Source organism: Seriola aureovittata, chromosome 7, assembly GCF_021018895.1.
Source record: "Seriola aureovittata isolate HTS-2021-v1 ecotype China chromosome 7, ASM2101889v1, whole genome shotgun sequence".
NCBI classification, from domain to species: domain Eukaryota; kingdom Metazoa; phylum Chordata; class Actinopteri; order Carangiformes; family Carangidae; genus Seriola; species Seriola aureovittata.
The window spans coordinates 10,941,124-10,961,721 of NC_079370.1; the positions used below are offsets into that span (position 1 = coordinate 10,941,124).

General features: G+C 40.1%; 1 protein-coding gene across 6 annotated transcripts; it reads left to right on the plus strand.

Moving 5' to 3' along the window:
* The first annotated feature begins 1,017 nt into the window (after positions 1–1,017).
* On the plus strand, positions 1,018–20,366 carry ptpn6 (protein tyrosine phosphatase non-receptor type 6). 6 transcript variants are annotated; one of them, XM_056380244.1, is made up of 16 exons: positions 3,121–3,706; positions 4,094–4,119; positions 5,674–5,796; positions 7,564–7,758; positions 11,862–12,045; positions 13,006–13,122; positions 13,420–13,548; positions 14,509–14,605; positions 14,742–14,821; positions 14,989–15,135; positions 16,165–16,296; positions 16,398–16,552; positions 17,769–17,836; positions 17,964–18,115; positions 18,443–18,507; positions 20,071–20,366. In XM_056380244.1, exons 2-16 carry the CDS (start codon positions 4,112–4,114, stop codon positions 20,165–20,167), a joined length of 1,749 nt encoding a protein of 582 aa, XP_056236219.1. In that variant the 5' UTR covers positions 3,121–3,706; positions 4,094–4,111; the 3' UTR covers positions 20,168–20,366. The 6 variants fall into 6 exon arrangements, with proteins under 6 accessions (XP_056236218.1, XP_056236219.1, XP_056236221.1 ...); XM_056380246.1 differs by having other exon boundaries at positions 3,121–3,700; positions 4,097–4,119; XM_056380247.1 differs by having other exon boundaries at positions 3,617–3,706; positions 4,097–4,119.
* Positions 20,367–20,598: the final 232 nt, after the last annotated feature.

Here is a 20,598-nt window from a genome sequence, read left to right on the forward strand (position 1 = left end):
GTAAAATGTGTTAAATTGAGGAATTGCAGGAATAATTTTAATTATTTGCGTGATTCTCTGACTTTTTATCTAGTGCCATCATGTCAAACAACATTCTCAGCTGTAATTCATTTGAAGGTGTCATTTGCAAATTTGCAAAAACTAAGATGGTGAACACAGTAAACATTATGCGTGCTAACCATCATGTTTGCATTGTCACTGTGAGATAGTTATTTTAGGACTTACCTAAAAGAACTGCTGTTCCAAAGTACAAATTCACAGAGCCGCTGGCAAGGCAGGAGACTTGTGTCTAAGAAAAGACAGTTAAGTAACAAATTAACAGAAAAAACAGATAAGTGATTACTGCCAGAACAGCTTCAGTGCCCCTTGGCAGAGATTCTTCAAGTCTCTTGAACTGCTCTGGATGGATGAACACCACTTTTCCAAAAGATATTGGACAGCACAGCATAAAACAGTGGTCACAAATCTCCCAAAGTTGCTCAACTGGGTTGGGATCCAGTGGTTGAGAAGGCCATAGCATATGATTCACACTGTGATTTTTATACCCATTAAACCACCAGTGACCCCCACGTTTGTTTTATTTTCACTTATTTACTTTTCCTTTTCACCCTTCCTTATGTAAGAAGTAACTTTGTGAGTGCTGATATCATTTTTCTGAGAGTGTAACTTGACTTTGTGATGCATGATGGACTTTGCATACAAGCTTAGAAAGATGAGGTGGAATTTACATGAGAGCAAATGGTGGTTTGCAGGAGAGACTGAAAATTAGGAAAGCCTTTGCGTATAGAATGCCAGAGGAAGAGCAGGGGAAGAAGGGGACGGGAACAAGCAGATTTTCTCCCATAGATAGTTGGATAATTAAGAAAATTAGAGTAAATTACAGGGCGGTAGGACTGGCTGGGCTGGTAATGGAGCTTGATATCTTATCATGTTAGAGAGTTGAAAGCTAAACACAAGCCGGGCTGGGTGCAAGTGAATGCAGAAAGTAAGAACAAGGGGGAGCTAACCTGGAGCCAGAAGTGCATGAGCTGCTGTTGATGTAACCTGACTCTTTGTGTGAGTTGTATTTTGCTTGGAGGTGGAGAAGCACTCAACATCATCATAGACAGCAGCACAAAAGGGGAGACTAGATTCTACCCATTATTACTTTGTGCAGACCAGACCACGAGTGATCCTGTGTGCCGAGAGGAGGAGCCCAAACCATGTCTTGTGGGTGAGTATCTTATATTTAAGTCTGTATGATAAGGTTAAAATAACTTCCTGTGACATTTTGCATATTGCATTTTCTTCTTACTCGTCTCCACTCTTTGTAAATGTTTTTGTCCTTATTTGATGTGTTCTGCGCCACTTCTTTCCAATGTTACTGTGTATGTTCTCTGTTACTTTACTTTTCTTTGTGTGTGTTTCCTCTGTCTGTCGTTCATCTCTCCCTTCACACCACATTTTTTTCTATGCGTGTTATTCTTAAGAACATGTAATCAGGTTTGAATGAAACTTGGTAGAAAGTTTTGTTGCATGGGCTGAGGAATAAGTAATGGCGATACAGCTCCAGGTGTGGATTTAAAAAGGCCTAAAAAGCATTTATTAACACTGTGGAGCATTTTATGAACATTTCCATTATTTTCCATAACTTTTACAAAATACTTATCTCATGTAATCTATTATTCTCTGCCAGTCTGTCAGTTCTGATTAAACTCGATGCAGATTAAATATTAAATATAAACATTTTCTATCATAAAGCCAAGTCTATGAGAGGATGAAGTGGATAAATTCTATATCTCAGTATATATTATCATTTATATGGCACAAAAAAAAAAAAAATAGATGTGAATGTTTGTGTTTCCACTTCCGCTGAAATATCAAATAATGCCATAAAATCCGATGGTGCCATAACACAGCCCTCTGCACTGCCCACAATGAGTTTCTACGCCTAGAAATATTGAAGGGATGGTTTCCTGGGTAGAATCGGTATGAAATATCTGATGATAGACACATTCAAATTCTCCCATGTTGCATGTCGATATATTATTGACCTCACTAAACTATAGAAAAGAGGAAACTCCTAACATTCAAGAAGCAGGAATCATGTGAGGATTAACTGACTAATTGTTTCACCTCTATTAATGTTATTATATTTTATAGATTAAGACAGAAAGGAATTTCCTGTTAATTCCTTTCTGAAACAAAAAAACAGAAAAAACTAACTGATGCATGTGTGAGTGTCATTTGCCACAGTGCTGCATTTGTCCTGCAGCCTGAGAGATGAAGTTCTGGTGTGTCAGAAGGGAAGGGAAGCTGAACCAGCCTCAACTGTTAAACACGAGGCTGTGAGGAGAGTAAAGCAGACTGCAATAGCTGGCGTTAACCACGGTGAATGACACCTGCAGTGCTCTGTGTGTACGTGTGCAGTCGTGTGTGTGTGTGTGTCTGTGTGTGTGTGTGTGTGTGTAGAAGGCGGGGAGGGGCAACAGTGCACTATATCTAACTATAAGTTTTATCGCTTTTAGCTTTTTTTCAACCTCTCTCAGTGTTAGCTTTACAAGCTTTTGTTCTACCCTTGCACATTAACACCAACACTAAAAACAGCAGTCTAAAGTTCACAGTCTCAAGAGGAAGATGTGTGGCTTGGGAAAAGAGGCAACGTATTTCATGTGAATTCAAATATAAACCTGTTGTGGGTGAATAGGATTTGCAAGTGAAATGTGGATTGCCTGTGTTTGTTCCACAGGTTGTAAAATGTTTGTTCATGTGTTTATGACATTTATTGAACCTGTTGTGTTTGCATTGCAGCCCAGCCTTCCTTATAGCGTGGGTGTGTGTGGATTTGTGCGCATTGTGTGGAAACTAGTATCTCTTTCAAGCCTCTTGCATGTGTCTTTTGATATCTGGGTTATTGCCTCGGTGGTCTGATAATGACAGAGTTGCACAGTTGCAAATGGTTTACCAGCTGAAAGCAATTCACACACGTACACTCACACAAACATACACACACACACAGACACGCACACATACGTATATATAGAGGTGGGAAGGCTGAACTGCAAATAAGGAAGTGTTCCGTGACTCTGACCTTTGTGTGTTGCATACACACACACACACACACATGCTCATACACACCTGGAAGTAGAGAACAAACAGACAATAGTAGTAGCGGGCAGGTGGGAAGGCAAAGGGGAAAAGCTTTGCAAATAGCAGACTGAGAGTCAAAGTGTAGGCTTGTTTGTAAAGGCACGAGAAGCTCAACTCTGCATTGTGTGGATTTTTTTTATTCCTGTAACCAAGGTGGAATAACTGGACAGGCACTCTCGCTCATGACTCACTTCTACATGGAACCTTTTGAACCATTACTGCTGCTCTTTCGTGTCGAGATCTGCATAGAAGACTAAATGGCAGCATCAGAGAGCAGGTTGCCAGATTTTAAACCTACTCTGCTCCTAAAAATGATGAGTGTTTCTTGTGGTCGTCTTTAAAAAAAAAAAAAAAAAGGAGAAGGGAAAAAAAAGAGGTCTGTATCTGTTGGAGGAATTCCGGCTTGTCAGCTTTTTTTTTTGGTTCCTTGTTGCTTTCACTATTTTGTGAAAGGGGACGTAAAAAGGAAGGAAGGGGCGAGCGAGAGAGAAAACGACGAAAGAGGAGGGGAGAGAGACGTACACGGTCTGAGCTTCTCAGCGAGGTGTCAGTTGTGTTCAGAGGCAGCTGGGTAAGAGTAAGTTGTTTACCTACTTTCCTATTGGGACGGAGAGGGGTTGGATAGGAAGAGGATTGGGTGGAGGGAAGCGTGGAGGGAAAAGAGGAGGAGAGAGCGGGTAGTTTGAGGTTTGTTGAGTGAATGTGGTGTGAGACAGGGAGATGGAGTTGATCGTTTTCATATGAGATGGAAGGATGTCAGTGTCAGAAGTTGAGTAAATGTGTGAAAGAGCAAACGTATGAGAATGAAAGTGACTTCTATTTAAGCGAGTATACTTCTATACACTGAGGAAGTAATGAGGTGCAGACTGTTTCTTTGTAAGATTAGAGATAGAATATACTCTACTTATGCTTTTGAGTCCAGTCTGCACATGTTGAGTGACGCTCTCCTTCTCTTTGGTCCCAGAAGAAGAGAAGAGACAACATGGTTCGGTGAGTCAGGCCCCCGTTTGGACACTATAATGCTCTGTTAGCCAACTCTGCTTGTGCTCTCTTGTGTTTTGTGCAAGGCGTGATGACTTCTCTGTTTCCATTCCTCCTTCTCTCTCTCTTCTCTCCCCAGCTGTCGACCCGACCTGCTCTGTTCCTTTATCATGTGATTTGTGATGTGTTGTGTACAGTTCAGTGTCTGTTTTGCGTAAAGAAAACGTGTCATAAATGAGGTTTTAGTTGAGCAGTTGAGTAAGAAACCTCGTTCCTTCTTCTTTAGTTCTTTAAAGGTTCTGTACAAGGTTCCCTTTGTCTTGAGCTGATGCTTCTTTGTGATTAATCTTTTTAAATAATCTTTCTCAGTCCATTTCTTGTATAAAAGCTTCTCTTGTGGCAAAGTTAAAGGGGAAACACATTCAAGTACAAACTCAACCTAATCGTCAAAACTAGTGCATTAGTGCATGTGCAGAGCGCGCCATGCTTAAAATTTGTATTCCATGACTTTTAAAGTTTTATATTACACATTGTAACACTGCATTAATGAGGAAACCTTCTTCAATGCAATATAATTTAAAGCGTCTTTGTCATTGACTACTCATCGAATAACTGATAAAGATTATTTTAACATCTGAATTTGAACGTTGCGGGAAAGCTATCGCTATGAGAAATAGCCAACAGATCATTAGATATTTGGCTGATATTTTTATTTAATAGTGGCTCCTTCAAAAACAGAAAACAGAAAAAAAAACGGTTCTTTATGATTTTTTTGTGTTAGTTCAGAGGCTGTGAGCCAAGCTCCAGGAAATGATAAAATATGAGATATTTCGTCTGCACTGATGCAATTGTGTTAAACTGAGTAACTCAGCCTCAAAATGTTGCTCAAAGCCAGAGCTTCATGTTTTTTAAGTTATAGTTGTGTAGATGTACAGTTTAGGGATTTTATAATTGGTACGTAATAAATGAAGGCTCTGTATGTCTATTTTGAAGAATAATGACCATGTGGACTAGACCAGGAATGCAACTAACATTTTGTTTCAGTATCAATTATACTATTGATTAATCAAATTTTTTTCAACGTTAAATGTCAAAAATAGTGACAAATGTTCACAAGTTACAAGATGTCAAAGTAATGCCTTAAAATGTGAAGGTTTTCTCAATCAAATGAAAAAGTGAGATGAGAAAAAAAAATGAGAAAAGGAAAAAGTGACAATTTTCTGTTAAGCGTCGGACGACTAATGTCAGAACTAGACTGTGGTGAAATCTGCGTCTCCTTGAGTGAAGCTACACGGGAGATTTATTCAGCTGAATGGAAAAAACTGAAAGAAACTACAGTTGTGTACAGTTATTTTGTATTTTGTCTATAAAACACCAGTATACTTATAATATGAGCTGAATGTTGTGAGGAAATAACACTAGGTGTGGATGTTAGACGCACGTGTTCAGATTTATCTGATTCAAGGCTGATGGTCAGAAGTGCAGCTCTGTTCATACTGAATGTATTTTCACTGTGCATATGTGTGTGTGTGTGTCTGTGTGTGTCTGTGTGTATGAATGCAGATGGTTCCACAGAGATATCACAGGCTTGCAGGCCGAAGAAATGCTAAAGTCTCGAGGCATTCATGGCAGCTTTTTGGCTCGACCCAGTAAGAAGAACGTAGGAGATTTCTCCCTGTCTGTCAGGTAATAATGCAAAAACAAAAACACAACAAATCCCTTTTTTCACTTTACTAATTCCGCAACTGAGAATAAATCTTACTTTCCCTTCTTTTAAACGCATATTGAAAGCCGCTCCACGAGGCTCTTCAACTCACCAAACCCTAAAGCGGAACATAAATGGAAAATAAATTAATAAAAGGTGTTGATATGAATACCTAATCGACTGTCACAGCAGAGGGAAGGTTCAGCTCGGCAAACCCTAATGAAAATACTGGACTTTCAAAACTGTTTTTGAAAACGAGATGCGCTGAACATAGAAATATTCTGTGCAGATGGGAAATACATACATATATATATATATATATATATAATGCTAGAAATAAAATGATAATCACGTGAATGCTGATCGCTACTAAAAATAACTCCACTGAGAGGATTAGATACAGATATATGTGATAAATTAAATGTCATATGATATTGAGTCAACATCCTGAATCCTTGAAACCTCAACATTAAAGTTGACTGATAACATGTTTACATGTTTGTACATGAGATTCAGTTGATGCAAAGCTTCTTCACAGTGCCTCGGATTGTAAGATCAAGTTACACACAGTACTGCAGTTCAAAGAGGCAGAAGTTGAAATTTATAAATGTACTGTATGTGACTGTGTTAAACTGAGGAGCAGGCAGTTTGAGCGAGTGCTTCACGGTGATATTTGGGTTATATTCATGCAGATGTGCAGTACAGTGCTTTTGCTGTGGTAGTGTTTCTTTTCTCATGAGCAGGACCTAAACGCCGACTGCCTGTAGGTCAAACTGGTGATACTGAATGCGTGAACGTGTGAGTTCATCAGTAAGTTACTGATCTCAAAAATGGATTTGCCATTGCCCGACGAAGATCCTTGCAGATGGAAACGTTAATGTTTTATTAAACATTTCTGGGCGATATCAGCACTGTGTGCAGATCCTTTTTCCTACTTTTGCCCTTAGTTTAAATTAATCCGGCACCTGTGAAAGTGCCTGTGGATGTGCGTGTTTAACACCCTATTTGTCCTGAATAAATAATAGCCCCCACAAAAAAATAAATAGCAGCCTTTCACACTTTGATTTTCTTATTGAGTAGTTTTTCCGCGTTCACACGAGTTCCTTCTTGCATCCCAGAGACCAACAGTACACATGAGGTGGAGCTTTCAAACTGCATGACTGAGATGTGTTAGCTTTGTGACTGACCGACATCTCAAAACTAAGAAAAGAGTCAGAGATTATGGTTCTGCTAAGATTAAAGAAATGTAATGATGATGATGCTAATGAATTATATCTAAATCAAGGTTTTCCTAAAAGCTATACACAATAAATCTTGTTGCTGTGTGGCTCTAAATAATGAGAGGAAAAACCTGACTGCAGTCTTCGCATGATAGAAAACACTGACTACAGGTAATGAAAATTCACATGCATGTGTCACAGACAAACACAGCTACTATAGATAGAACATACACTGCAGGGTTCAGCTGCAGAATCTGTGGAGATCAAAAATAGCTCTGCAAGGATCTGATTTGTGGGTTAAACACTGAAATATTTTCATGTTATTTTTGTTTCGCTTTGACTCTAATAAAGGTTGAAGATTTATTAATGTGCATTTAAACCATTATACCTAAAAACCCCTGCAACTATCCCCTGATAGTTGTGTTCTCTTTACTGTCATCAGGGCGTTATTGTTTTGTCAAGGAAAACTTTAACGGTTAGTTAATGTGGCCTGACTGTTTTTTTTGTTGTTGTTTTTTTTCATCTCAGGGTGGGTGAGTTGGTGACCCACATCCGTATCCAAAATACAGGAGACTTCTACGACCTGTACGGCGGGGAGAAGTTTGCCACCCTGTCAGAGCTGGTGGAGTACTACACAGCGGAGAACGGCATCCTACAGGACAGAGACGGCACCATTATCGAGCTCAAATACCCCCTGAACTGCTCCGACCCCACCACAGAGAGGTCTGTGCACTCGTACTTGTCACCTCCACGCTTACTATTTAATCTCTGCATAGGTTATTGTGGCCCACACCCACTGGCTTCTCTGAGCTGCCTCCACCTACACTTTCAGTGTACTAGTATTTGGTTAAGTGGTCAAGTCAATTTAGTCAACTGTGATGAGCCGTATTTCTTCTAACTGCTGTTTTTTTTTTTACTGGGGCTTATAAGTGTCACTTGTAGGTTTGCTATTCCATGTGTTTTTAATCTTTTCCTATGGGGGAAACGCTTTTCATCTGCAGACACTTGTAAATAATTTAGGTGTAGTAGCATTTCTTTGTCAAAATGTGAGTCAGTGAAAATAAACACCCACACTGCAGACGCTAATAACCCACAGCTGTCGAAGCTTCATTCCTACATCTGCCTCGTGGATTTAATGAGAGTTGTCAGTGTTTCTTGCATATTTATCTTTTTACTTAAAGTCCTCTCTCTTTAGCATTCATAAGCAGTATGCAGACTTTCATAAATGGTTCATAACCCACTATGATGTGGTTGGAAGCAGCTGTAAGGAGTTTTTGTGTTAATTAATGGACAATATTTGTCAAGAGTTATGATTTCTCCTATGAAGACATTTTATACAATTACACCTGTGTTTTACTTTATTTTTATTCATTAGCTGTTTATACATCAACATCCAGTTATGGATGACCTCAGGAGGAGTTATTGTTGTTGACAAATACATTAATAAACACTTATATCAGCTTATAACTACATTATAGTTGTAATAATAATGATATATTATCATAAGTTTTCTCTACTAACTGTTTACTTTTTTGTACCTGAGTACAGATTTCATTTATTCAAGGATAGTCTTCCCCACTTTTATATTTTTTATTCCTGTGCTTGCTCTGTCCTTTCACTCTTCCTGTATGCAGCCTCCTTCTTCCTGTATTGCTCTAATGCCTCATTTGCCCCTGGACCTCAATAAAGTGTTATCTGATCTTATTTTATCAATGGCCGCCTTCCAAACTAGTTGTCATGTCAAAAAATCTTGCTCATAGATACTCTCCGATCTAAGGTGAGCACAGAGAGACTGTCCCCCTTCAGCAGGTGAACATCCCTCTGGTGTCAAACTCTGCACAGTGACGGTTCAACATCCAAGTAAAAAAAGCAAACGGCATTTTTCAGTGGAGGGGGACTGTAACTTTCTCACCACATAACGACAGCAATGCAGTACAAGACAAAACAAACAAACCTTTACACATAAAACTAGCTATTGATGAGTTCAGACCAAGCAACAACATGAATATAACAAAAATGCAGCAGCACATGCAGTAAAAAAAAAAAAAAAAAATTGATTGAATATTTACGTTCCATTTCTTTCTTTATATGAATTTTAAAATGAGACCAAATGTCTCAGAAATCCCCTTGATAATTATTAGTCTTTGAGATTCAACAGAGGAAACGTCCGGCATTAATCTCAACCGTTCAGCAAAATCAAGCTTTGTCTCAATTCTTGATATCCCCTCTGGTCGAAGTGATTCTGGTTGTGGCCTCTAATGTTTTTGATCACTTGTTTGCAAAAAGGAGAGACAAAAGAGAATTCCCTCATTAAATGAAGACAAGTACCTGCTACTATCATCATACATGAGTCGCTTTTTCCCCCAGCAACAACATGTCGGCTGCAGTTACTAGTGGCTTTGCAGATTAAGATTTTATATCTAACCTTATATGAACTCATAAAGAATATATTTGTTTGGAAGAAAATATAAAAGGCTTTTAACTCAACATTTGAATCAACAGGGGGCATGTTAATAGGAATACAACTCTCTGCACAATGACTAGTTTTAATTAAGATTTTTTTTCACATTTTATTTAAAAGCTTCCTTTCAAGCACAGAGTTTTTACTTGACATGAGGCGTTATCTGGTTGTGGTATTGCTGCTTCGCCCTGCTCATAGTTTTTTCTGTTATTTTTTTATACTGATAATAGCTACCACTTGCATCTGTGTCTGCTAAATATAGTTACAAGATAATTATGCAGCTATTTTCTAACGTCTGTGTCTCTGTGTCTGAGCCCTCCTGTAAATCAGATAAAAACCCTCATCTATTTGCTTGTTTGTCAAATGTAAGTTCAAAAGTAGGAACTAATATTATTGTTTTTATTCAAATCTGCCCACACTGTGCATTTGAATTCCATGACATTGCTGATGGAGGTGGGGTTTCTCTCCCAGCTGGAAACATTGTGCAGCCGTAGGCAGAGTAAAGTGGGTTAATGTCCAACTAGTAGTGATAAACTCATGCAGTTCCACTCCTTTTATGAGTCACGGAGGGCACTACTTTCTATCGTGTGTGTGTGTGTGTGTGTGTGTGTGTGTGTGTCTGTGTGTCTGTGTGTCTGTGTGTGTGTGTGTGTGTGTGTCTGTGTCTGTGTGTGTGTGTGTGTGTGTGTCTGTGTGTGTGTGTGCGTGTGTGTGTGTTTGAGATACAGTGCACTTCACTCAGGCTGGAACCTCTACCCTCTGCCCTCCCCCCTCCTCCCCACCTCTCGTCCTTCTCTCTCTGTCAGTTGTCTAACTTCCCTTTTGTTGCTGCGGTTGGAAACTTTAAGTTTTGACACTTTTGAAAGCAATGGCCAGACCTGACTTGTCTTCCTCTATTGCACACTCCATCATGTTCTTGCTCACTCACCGTCTTCCTCATATCGCCCAGTCTCTCTCTCAACTCGGCAAAGTATGATTGCACGCACCTCGACAGGTCACCGTGTGGTGCAGATTTCTTTGTGCCCGTTCATGTGTATCTGGCAGATCATCTCTTCTCAGAGAAGAGGAATAAATACGGTCTGAAGCCATCAGCTTGTTGGCATTATCACATGTGATCAATCAGGGTTGCTGACATTATTGCAGCAAGGTTTGTTCCACCCATAACTGGACAATAAAACAACAATCTAACCACATGTGCATGACTAAATTGTTGTCTTTAACATGTCCACTTACGGTGCAGTCGTCCAGGAGTTACTCCCCTGCACAGACTGTTGTTTAGCTTCTGCAAAATTGGGGAAACTTTTTTTTTTTTTTTTTTGCTGCAGGTGCTTCATGCAACCTGCTGTAAATAAAAACTCTCAGGTGGTGTCTAATTACAGCGTAAACTGTGATTTGACAAGTAAGTAAATCAAAGAACTGAATGATATAAAGCAAGTGCAAAAAGCATAAGGAGAGCCGACTCAGTGTATGTGGTGGTTGTAGGGGGGGGAACTGTAGATGTTACTTATCGAAATGGGGGGGGGGGGGGGGGGGGGGGCAAAGCTATAAATACTTTGTCCTCTTCAGCCACGAAATCTGTCATCAGAAATTTTCCGACCGCAAAGCAGGAAGTTTAGAAGAAGAAATCGAGAACTGTGCCTAAAATTAAGTCACAACCCAACCCAACCGAGTGTGCACTCACTCATTCACACACACAGTTCACAAACACGCAGAGGGTACAGTGGTGGACATAAATATGGCCTGCATGTAACAGCAACATCTGTACATGCTGTTTTTAACTGTCCACCTTAATGATTCCTCTGTGGTTTTCTATTTGTGATCACTCAGTTACGTGCACACCAGTCCAGTGTACCACATCAGTGTGTGTCTGACAACTGCTTAGCATTGGACAGACTGCAGTCACAGCCCTAACGGTGTTTGCGCACATACAGTAAGTAGGTGGCAGTGAAAAAAGGAGAAGATGAAGGATGATTTGCTGTGTGAATGTTTTGCTTTTTTTACATTTAACAGTCGAACATCTGCACGAGACCGAGGATCTTTTTTAAAAAAATTTTTTTAGTTATGTGTGTTTTTGCAGGTATCCAAAATTTAGCTCAGCACATGAATATCTTTAAAAACATGGGGGTGTCGAGGGCGCGGTGGGTTGAGCAGGCGCCACATATGTAGCTACAGTCCTCGCTGCAGTCGGCCCCGGTTCTAATCCCGCATCGAACGGCCCTTTACTGCATGTCATTCCCCCTCTCTCTGCCTCCCCATTTCCTGTCTCTCTCTACTGTGCTATCAATAAAAAAGGCATAAAAAAAAATATTGAAAAATGTGTCACAGAGGCTGCATCATGAACTATCAGTGTTTTCTTCTGACACAGGTGGTACCATGGTCACCTCTCCGGGCCGAATGCAGAGAAGCTCCTCAGTGCACGAGACGAGCCGGGGACCTTCCTGGTCAGAGAGTCGCTGTCCAAACCCGGAGACTTTGTCCTGTCTGTTCAGACGGACGAGAAGGGCAGAACGGGAGGAAAGCGTGTCTCCCACATTAAGATAATGTGCCAGGTGGGTGTGTGTAAGTGTGACCGCCAGTGTGTGTGCCACACAAGATCATGTGTGCATGAAACTACGGGTTGTTTTTGGTCATCTGCAGAATCACTCCCTGTAACAGATTCACATCACATGAAATTACTGAGGGGTATTCCCAAGGTTGTGCAGCGCACTTTAAAATAGGTTTAAAGTGTCATTTCCCCTGACTTGTGTAACAAAAGACTGATCTCATATTTCAACAAAGCTATTGGTCATAAATGTCAGGAACAGTATTTCTTCAGATGCTTACCAACAGTTATTCACAGGTACAAAGGGCAGTTTTATTTCTGTGTAAGAAATGTGAAACCACAAGGTGTAGTCTGACTGTGAACAGCTTCTAAAGTATTCAGAGTACACCAACAGGGCTCACGGCCATCTCTAGAGCTCATTTTCATAGATTGTGTTGTTCCGTCATCAGTCACCATCAGGGCCTTTGCATTTTATTTTTAGCTGTGGTTGACCTCATAGAAAACACCGTTCAGTCCTTATTTAAATGGGACCCATTGTTTTTGTGCATCGCTGGGGTGCAGAAGATTAATGCGAGATTACTGGAAGGGTCACAAAGGCCTCTCTATGAGCACGCGCTCAGCTCTAATCTTCAGAGTCTTGGGATTACATCTGTATACATTCACGCATTTTATACAGAGGAAATCATTTCTGTAGTCAGTAAACTGTCATTTATTTGATCAAAACTGTCACAAAAATACCTTTTTTGTACATGTGCTTTAATAATTTGCTGCAAAGTTCTGTCACAAAGACATTACTCTGAATGTTGTGCTACTGCAAAAGCTGATCTAACCCCTTGTTTTTATTTTATACATGAGCGTGTCATTTCTTTTCAGATGTTGTGTTAGATTTCCTTTTAAATGTTGAACACATCTTTAGGAACTTTTGGAACAACAGTTTGGCATGTTGTATGTGTCTGCGTGTGTCCAGAATGACAGGTATACAGTGGGGGGCTCAGAGATGTTCGACACGCTGACAGACCTGGTGGACCACTACAAACGCAAGGGCATCGAGGAGATCTCTGGGCACTGGGTGCATCTCAAACAGGTAGACTGGGTTTTCTCACACAACTGAACAGGTCAGAATGTGCGGAGTCTGAATTACATTTCAGATGGAATATATTAATCAAAGAAGGTGAACATCAGCGAGCTGAAGTGAAGAACAGAAACTTATCTTAAAAGCCGAGCGGCACAGCCCACAGATAGGAAATATTACTCACATGTTTGCTTTTGTTTTAATGTGACCTGGCTGACGATAGCAATGTTTCGTGTTACGTTCATTGCCTCGTCCTTTTCTTTCATCTCTATAATAATTTTCCCCCCTCTCTCTCTCTCTCTCTCTCAGCCGTATTACTCCACCAGAGTGAATGCAGCAGATATCGACAGCAGAGTGAAGGAGCTGAATCAGACTGCACAGCAGCTGCTGGAGGGCGAGGGAGAGAAGAGCAAGGCGGGCTTCTGGGAGGAGTTTGATGTAAGATTTGACCTGGCCTCAGTTACATTTCCCGTCGCTGTTTTCTTACCATGATTATTAATCTGTGGTGTAGGAACCACACGACTGACCTGCCGTGGCAGAAATAAATGATACATCAGGCATTTTATTACAGATTGACTGCGATGTCCATCAGCGTTTTACATATCAAGATTTACTTCCTTACTTTGGCCAACTAGACATTGGAGGTAATATAGTACCATCTTGTGGTGGTGGAATAAATCAACTGTGTCCCAAAGTCATATTACATAATAAATCACAAGAGCCTTCGAGTATGTGGTGTGTGGATAAAGAAAAACTTGATTATTGAGTGAAAGGAAATGGAAAAGATTCCTGCAGGTTCAAACTTTTATTAAAATAAATTGCAGGTGGCTGTATTCAGTATTCAGTATTTATTAATGTGATGATTGATTTCTCAACTAATCTGCCAATCGTTTGGTCACAAGATTTCCCAGAGGCCAATGTTACATCTTCAAATTGCTTGTCTCGTCCGACCAACAGTAAAAAGCTCAAACATCCAGTTAATGCAACGAACGAAGAACAAAAAGTGAAGAAAATTGTCACAAACTGGAAATGGAGAATTTTTGGGCATTTTTGCTTAAAAGATTACTTAAATAAGTCATCCATTTATTTAAGAAGTTGCCATTAAATTTTATGTTGATCAACTCATTGATTAATTGACTAATTGTCTCACCTCCAGTGGAGACACAGCTCCAGTCAGATCTTGTTTCTCTTTGTGAATTTTTATTTGGAGTTGACCCATAAAATCACAGATTGATTGACTTTCTTGTTAGTATAAAACTTAGAAAAATATTTGAATGTCTTTATTCTAACAGTGAAAACTGTGCACTGCTACAATAATACCAGACATACTGTACAGTATTAGTATGTGGTATGGAACTGGGACACAGCAGGTATCACATAGTTTCTGTTTCCCGCCAGAATCTGCAAAAGTTGGAGGCAAAGGTGAAAAAGAGCAGAGAGGAAGGACAAAGACCTGAAAACAAGAGCAAGAACAGATACAAGAACATTCTTCCCTGTGAGTTTTTCATCTTTTCTGTATCATTATCGTCGAAATAAATAAATCCACATTCTCCTAGAGCTAACTTTAACCAAAGACGTTTCCCTGCTCTCTCACCATGTCCTCTCTCTGTCCATTTGTTTTCTCCCACAAGTCAATGACACCAGGGTCACCCTGAAGGATGCCGATCCTGACGTCGTGGGGGCAGATTACATCAACGCCAACTATGTGAAAGTAAGTCTGCAAAGTCTCTGGCGTCGGGGCAACACAAAATGACAAAAACACATCATGAAATACGGAACGGAAAACCGTCAGATATTCACCTCTTCATCATTCACCGTGTTATTAGTCATCAGGGTCGTTGTGTTGATCGTGTTTGTGTATTGATTCTGTGTTTGCAGAACACCCTGTGGGAGTCTGGAGATCAGAAAGTTTACATCGCCACTCAGGGATGCTTAGCAACAACTGTCAATGACTTCTGGCAGATGGTATGGCAGGAGAACACGAGTGTGATCGTCATGACAACAAGAGAGGTTGAGAAAGGGCGGGTGAGTAGCAAAGCAACAATCAAGAAAGCTGATTTAGACTTTTGAGTGTGTGTTTTTTTTTCCTTTTGAAAACTTGAAACCCTTAAAATCCCCCCAGAAAGTCCGAATATCAGATTTTTATTAACCAACTCTAATGACATTTCCCATGAGAGAAGTACATCTTTCTTTCTGTCATTTCTGTCATTCGGCCACAGCCGAACTGGAAGAAATGTTCATACTTTAATAGAAATATAAGAGTACTGTAGTGGACCTTGGTTATGTATTTAAATTATGAGGTGTACTGGAAAAGCTCTAAATGTTTCAGACCCACTCCACTTTACTGACCTGACTGCAACAGCCAATACTTACATACACTGAGGCTTCTGACACTGGCCTCTTACTAAGAACTGCTCCAAGGATGAGGATGGCAAACTTGTTGTTAACTCATCTTTTTCAGTGTTAGTGTAGCCTGCCCGAGGACCTGAAATACACCCATCATTTCTAGTAAACAGGCTTAATCTGTTTTTTTAAATGTAATTAACATTTTGGCTCGTACTCATTTAGGGAACAACGTTACCGTTCCCTGGAGGTTGCTGTTGTTTCTAGCTACATTTTTCCCTTTTAGGCCCTTTGAGGATGCAACTGTAAATGATAATAATATGAATAAATCACAATTGATTTTACTTTGAAAAATATTTCAAGACTTTGTTGAGTTGATTTGAGTTGATTTGAGTTAACTTATTGCCATTTCAACAAACAGTGTGAGGAATTAGCTCTTGTGAGCTCGTATAGCAGGACACACAGGACATCTTTCAGCGCAACATACTAATAATAAAATCACCATACACATAAGAACATATTAAAACACACAAAGTACCATAAATATAAGAGTTAAGTGCGTGAGGTTACAATATTAAAAATATTCAAGATATTATAAACAGTTACAACCATGATTTAAAAAACAAAAGCCAAACAGAAGTTTCTTGTGCATGAAGTGGACCTTTCAGATGAAGGTAGAATTTATTTGAGTCATTCTTTATTTTTGTTCAGAATAAATGTGTGCCATACTGGCCGGACCTTCATACCTCCAAGGAGATGGGGCTCTACCTGGTGACCTGTGAGTCGGAGAGAGAAGCTACTGATTATAAAGTCAGAGTTTTGGAGATCGCTCTTCTAGCCAAGGTACTGACCTCTGACCTCACTCTCCTCTGTGTATGTAGCTGATTGTAAAGCACATTTCATCAATATATTATTATCACCTAATTTTTTTTTCTCTTTGACAGCCAAAACAATCTCGTCAAGTATGGCACTACCAGTACCTCAGCTGGCCTGACCATGGCGTCCCTCAGGAGCCAGGTGGCGTCCTCAGCTTCCTCACTCAAGTCAACAATAAACAGGCTGAATTTCCCAGTGCTGGGCCCATGATCATCCACTGCAGGTACTGACAGGACAGAAAGAGCCCTGGGGGTGGGAGACCCAGTGTAACAACTGAGCTGAACGTGCCAGGGATCACAGATATTTATTGTGTCAGAGCTGTTGTTGATGTTGTTTTCATGGGGCCCAAAACTCAAACTGTGGAGGTGTGCGACTCCTTAGAGCACTAATTGCAATATTGTTGCTTCCTTCAACTTACCATTATTTTTATGGATTAAGTTTGTTGATTTTCTTTTCAAATAACCAATTAATTTACCAAATGTCAGAAAGAAAGGTAAAAGAAAATTACATTTTTTTCCCAGGTGGGGAGTTTGCCAAATGATGGTTCACCCCAAGTGTCAGTGAGGTCATAAATCCTCAGATGTTGAATTTGTGATGTGCAGGAAGACCATCCATACTGTTTGATGATGTCATAAATATCAAGTTTACCAGGCTCAGGTTTCATAATGTTAAGTTGATAATAAGTGTTAATACTTATAGGTTAAAGATTAAAATGATCATATTTTTAGGATTAAGATTAGTTGTCGAACAAAAGATGTAAAGTCAACTCACAGTTTATCCTTTTGGAATTTTCCCCGTGTGACATGTGGGATACTGAGGCCGTTTGTGCTTTTTTAAAACTTGTTGTTTGAATGATTATGTGACCCTCGTGTAAGTATTTTTGTTTGTAAGTCTGTCTACAAAGCTGCACAGCAGTAATAAGATGTCCCATACCTTAGCTTCACACAGCGGTTCATAACATGTCTGACATGTGGGTCTTTAAATCAAAACAATACTTACTTATGAATATGACCCTTTATCACAGGTTGCATACAGTTTTTCTCTTTTTATCTTCTCTCTCTATCTAATCTTTTCAATCATCTCACCACTCCTCTGATTTATCTTGCGGCAGGAACCCTTGCCCTAACAACTACTATGATGGCACCGTCCGTCTCATATCCCATCGCCTGTCTCTGCAAAGAAAAACTGGTCCTAAGCTTGTTCAGTGTAGCCAGCCATTATTCTCAAGAGCAAATCGATAAATGTGAATTTGGTGCCCCAAATGATTTGCTTCCATTTGGGATTTAGCATTTAGCATAGCCTCTCAGAGCTGCTAGCATAGCTGTAGACTTGTATGTCTGGTGGTGCGGTTAATGATGTTCAGTTTTTTTGATTAAATGCATCTTGTTTTGATTTGAAGGAAAATATATTAACAAAATTTCTTCTGTGAATTTGTGCAGTGCTGGAATCGGTCGGACAGGCACAATTTTGGTGATTGACATGATCATCGAGACCATTGACACTCAGGGTAAAAGAAAAAATGTTTTAAAGTTGTTAAAGTTGTTAAACGTTATTTAAAACACATAGTTTATTTTCCTCTTTGTCATACTGTCTCAATCCAGTGCTTTCCTCTCTCACTTCTCTTCTCCCTGTAGGCCTGGACTGTGATATTGACATCCCTAAATACATCCAGATGGTGCGGGAGCAGCGCTCTGGTATGGTGCAGACAGAGGCCCAGTACAAGTTCATCTACCTGGCTGTGTCCGAGTACATACAGACCACCAAAGCCAAAGACAGTGCCTCCATGGTGAGCAACAGGGACAGAAGGAGGAAGACAAACCATCAAACACATCAGGAATCAGTCTGGTCTAAAATATAGGTTGATACGGGGAAAATAGGTTTTCAAGGAAAGAAAATAGAGATATGTATGTCAATAGACCTTTGCACTATTGACTGCTGATTTGAACAGCTGAGCAGACTAGCTCAACACCAACAGAGTGATATGTTATCAGAAAGGGGCTTGTGAAAGATGAATGTTGACCCTGAGACAGAAAACATTCAACTGCATAGACGAGACTAGTCGCATGACCTCTCTCTGTCATATCTGAACCGCCTCTATTTTTCTCTCCCCCAGGAAGCCGAGACGGAGTATGGAAATCTGCAACTCAAACACCAACCAGCGAGCAGGAAGGTCTCGAAGTGAGTGTGTGTGTGTGTTTCTGTGTGCGTAAATTGGATGTCCTCAATACATTCACATTTCCCCTCTAAACCTCACACTGCTGCCCTACTTTCTTTTAAAACCCGTGACTTAGTCACCGTTTTCAGCCTCATGTCAGCAGTTTCTGGAGGAAGAGCCGAGCTGCAGGCAGTCTCATTTTTTTGAGAGAAGTAGCTGTGGGTGGTGGGAGGACGCATTGTAGTCCCAGCTCCACTTTTGTACAGAAACAAAGTCCCTAGTGGTCACACACAGGCTGGCACTCACTCTCTAAACTGTGGCCATCAGCCATTGTTTTTATTACTTTTATTACTAAGCTGTCCAGACTAGCTGAGAATCAAAGGAAACCCGAGCTTCTGTTTTTCTTTGTTTCATGTGTGATTCTCAGCTCCAGTAACCGTGGTAGTGACCCCTCTTTGTAGAGAAGAATAAGAATTATTTCTCTGTTGGGATCAAAGGGGCACGCCAATGAATTAGGGTCAGACTACGCTTGATCAGAGCTAGTTAGTAGGACGTGTTGTTGAAATTATAATGGTTTATAGTTGCGGGAGTCATTTTCAGACAGTCTCTCCAGGAAGACATTCATATTGTTGCGCTGGGTTGTAGTTCTGTAGAAATAGTTTAGTAACAAATGGGTGTTGGGGGGGTGAAGAATTGGTTTCCCGAAGCTATTCGACCATTCGACAAGCACTTGTGATGCGACGTACAGATTTTTAAAGGACTGATCAAAATCAAAGTAGCAAAGGCTGAGATATCCCGACTTTTAGCACCTAGTGCAAATCAAGCTCCAAAAAGACTGGATTTTAAATTTCCCAAAACTCATAAGCATCTTTTATTAAACCCTCCATGCCTCCTAAATGCCCAGATCTTTAAAACCCTACATCACCAGTTTGTAATGCAGGCATTTAATGCATGGTGGTAAGGCTTTCAAGTATAAGTCTCAAACCCAAGCTGAGATAACCCTGATGATGTCATCAAGGTTATCTCAGCTTGGGGTTTTTTTTATACCTTGAAGAGCCCCTGCCACAGAAGACATTATACTGAACTGTTTTCACTGGTCTTGGAGAGAAACCTGTGCGTAAAATCAGTGAAGTGAGCCTTTAATGGGTGTCGGAGATAAACAAGACAGATGTTTTCTACAGCGTAAAAACAAATTGAAGACACCCCGCTTATCGCTGTTTTGTTGTCTGAATAATGTTTGTGTGACCTCTGGCCCGAGAGCTGCTCATATAAATGAGTATAAACTTGACAATGTTTTAATTAACCAATTAGGAAAGAAACACAGCACACATGCACTGGATAATTCAGCCGTAAACTTTGACCCACTTGGAGCTCTGAATAGTTGGCTGCCAGCTTTGAGTGATTGATTCGTGCTTGGTCCGGTGGTTTTAATCGTTCTCATGCAGCAGCCCTGTTCGTTTCCTGATTCACTTATTACAGATCTGTGTCTTATCACTGTTATCTGCTTTTTGAAAATATAGTGTTGCCTCACTGCAGAAATCACTGATCAGCTTTTGTTTTTGTTTTTTTGTTTGTTTAATTCCCAGAAACAAGGAGGATGTTTACGAGAATCTGTCAAAAGGAAAGAAGGATGTGAAGAAGCAAAAGTCAGACAAGAAAAGTGGCTCAGTGAGAAAAAGATAGAAGAGCCTGAGAAGTTTTATCGAAGTATGTCATGTTATTATATTTATGCAAGCGCTCTTTTATTGAAGAATTTGTCTTTTAGTGAAGACCTTATGCAAAATAAATTTAAGGTTTAAAAACAGAGACAAGCTCAGTTGTTGTCATCTCATGTGACACATGAAAGCTTGGTTTTTCAAAATAAAGGCAAACCATGTGTGTACACTTGTGTGACTGTCTCTTTATTTCAGTGAAGACACTTAAATCCTTATGAGATCCTACGCTCTCCCCAATCAACACAGACAGTAACCTGCTCTCACTCCCAAACACTAACAGCAGGAAGTTGATGCTGTTAAAGGTTTGATTACATCAGTGATTCAGTCCTATCAGTGTTTTCTCAACGGCTGTTTCCAAGGTCCAGTATATGCTCTGCAGGACAAACTGTTTAAGATGTT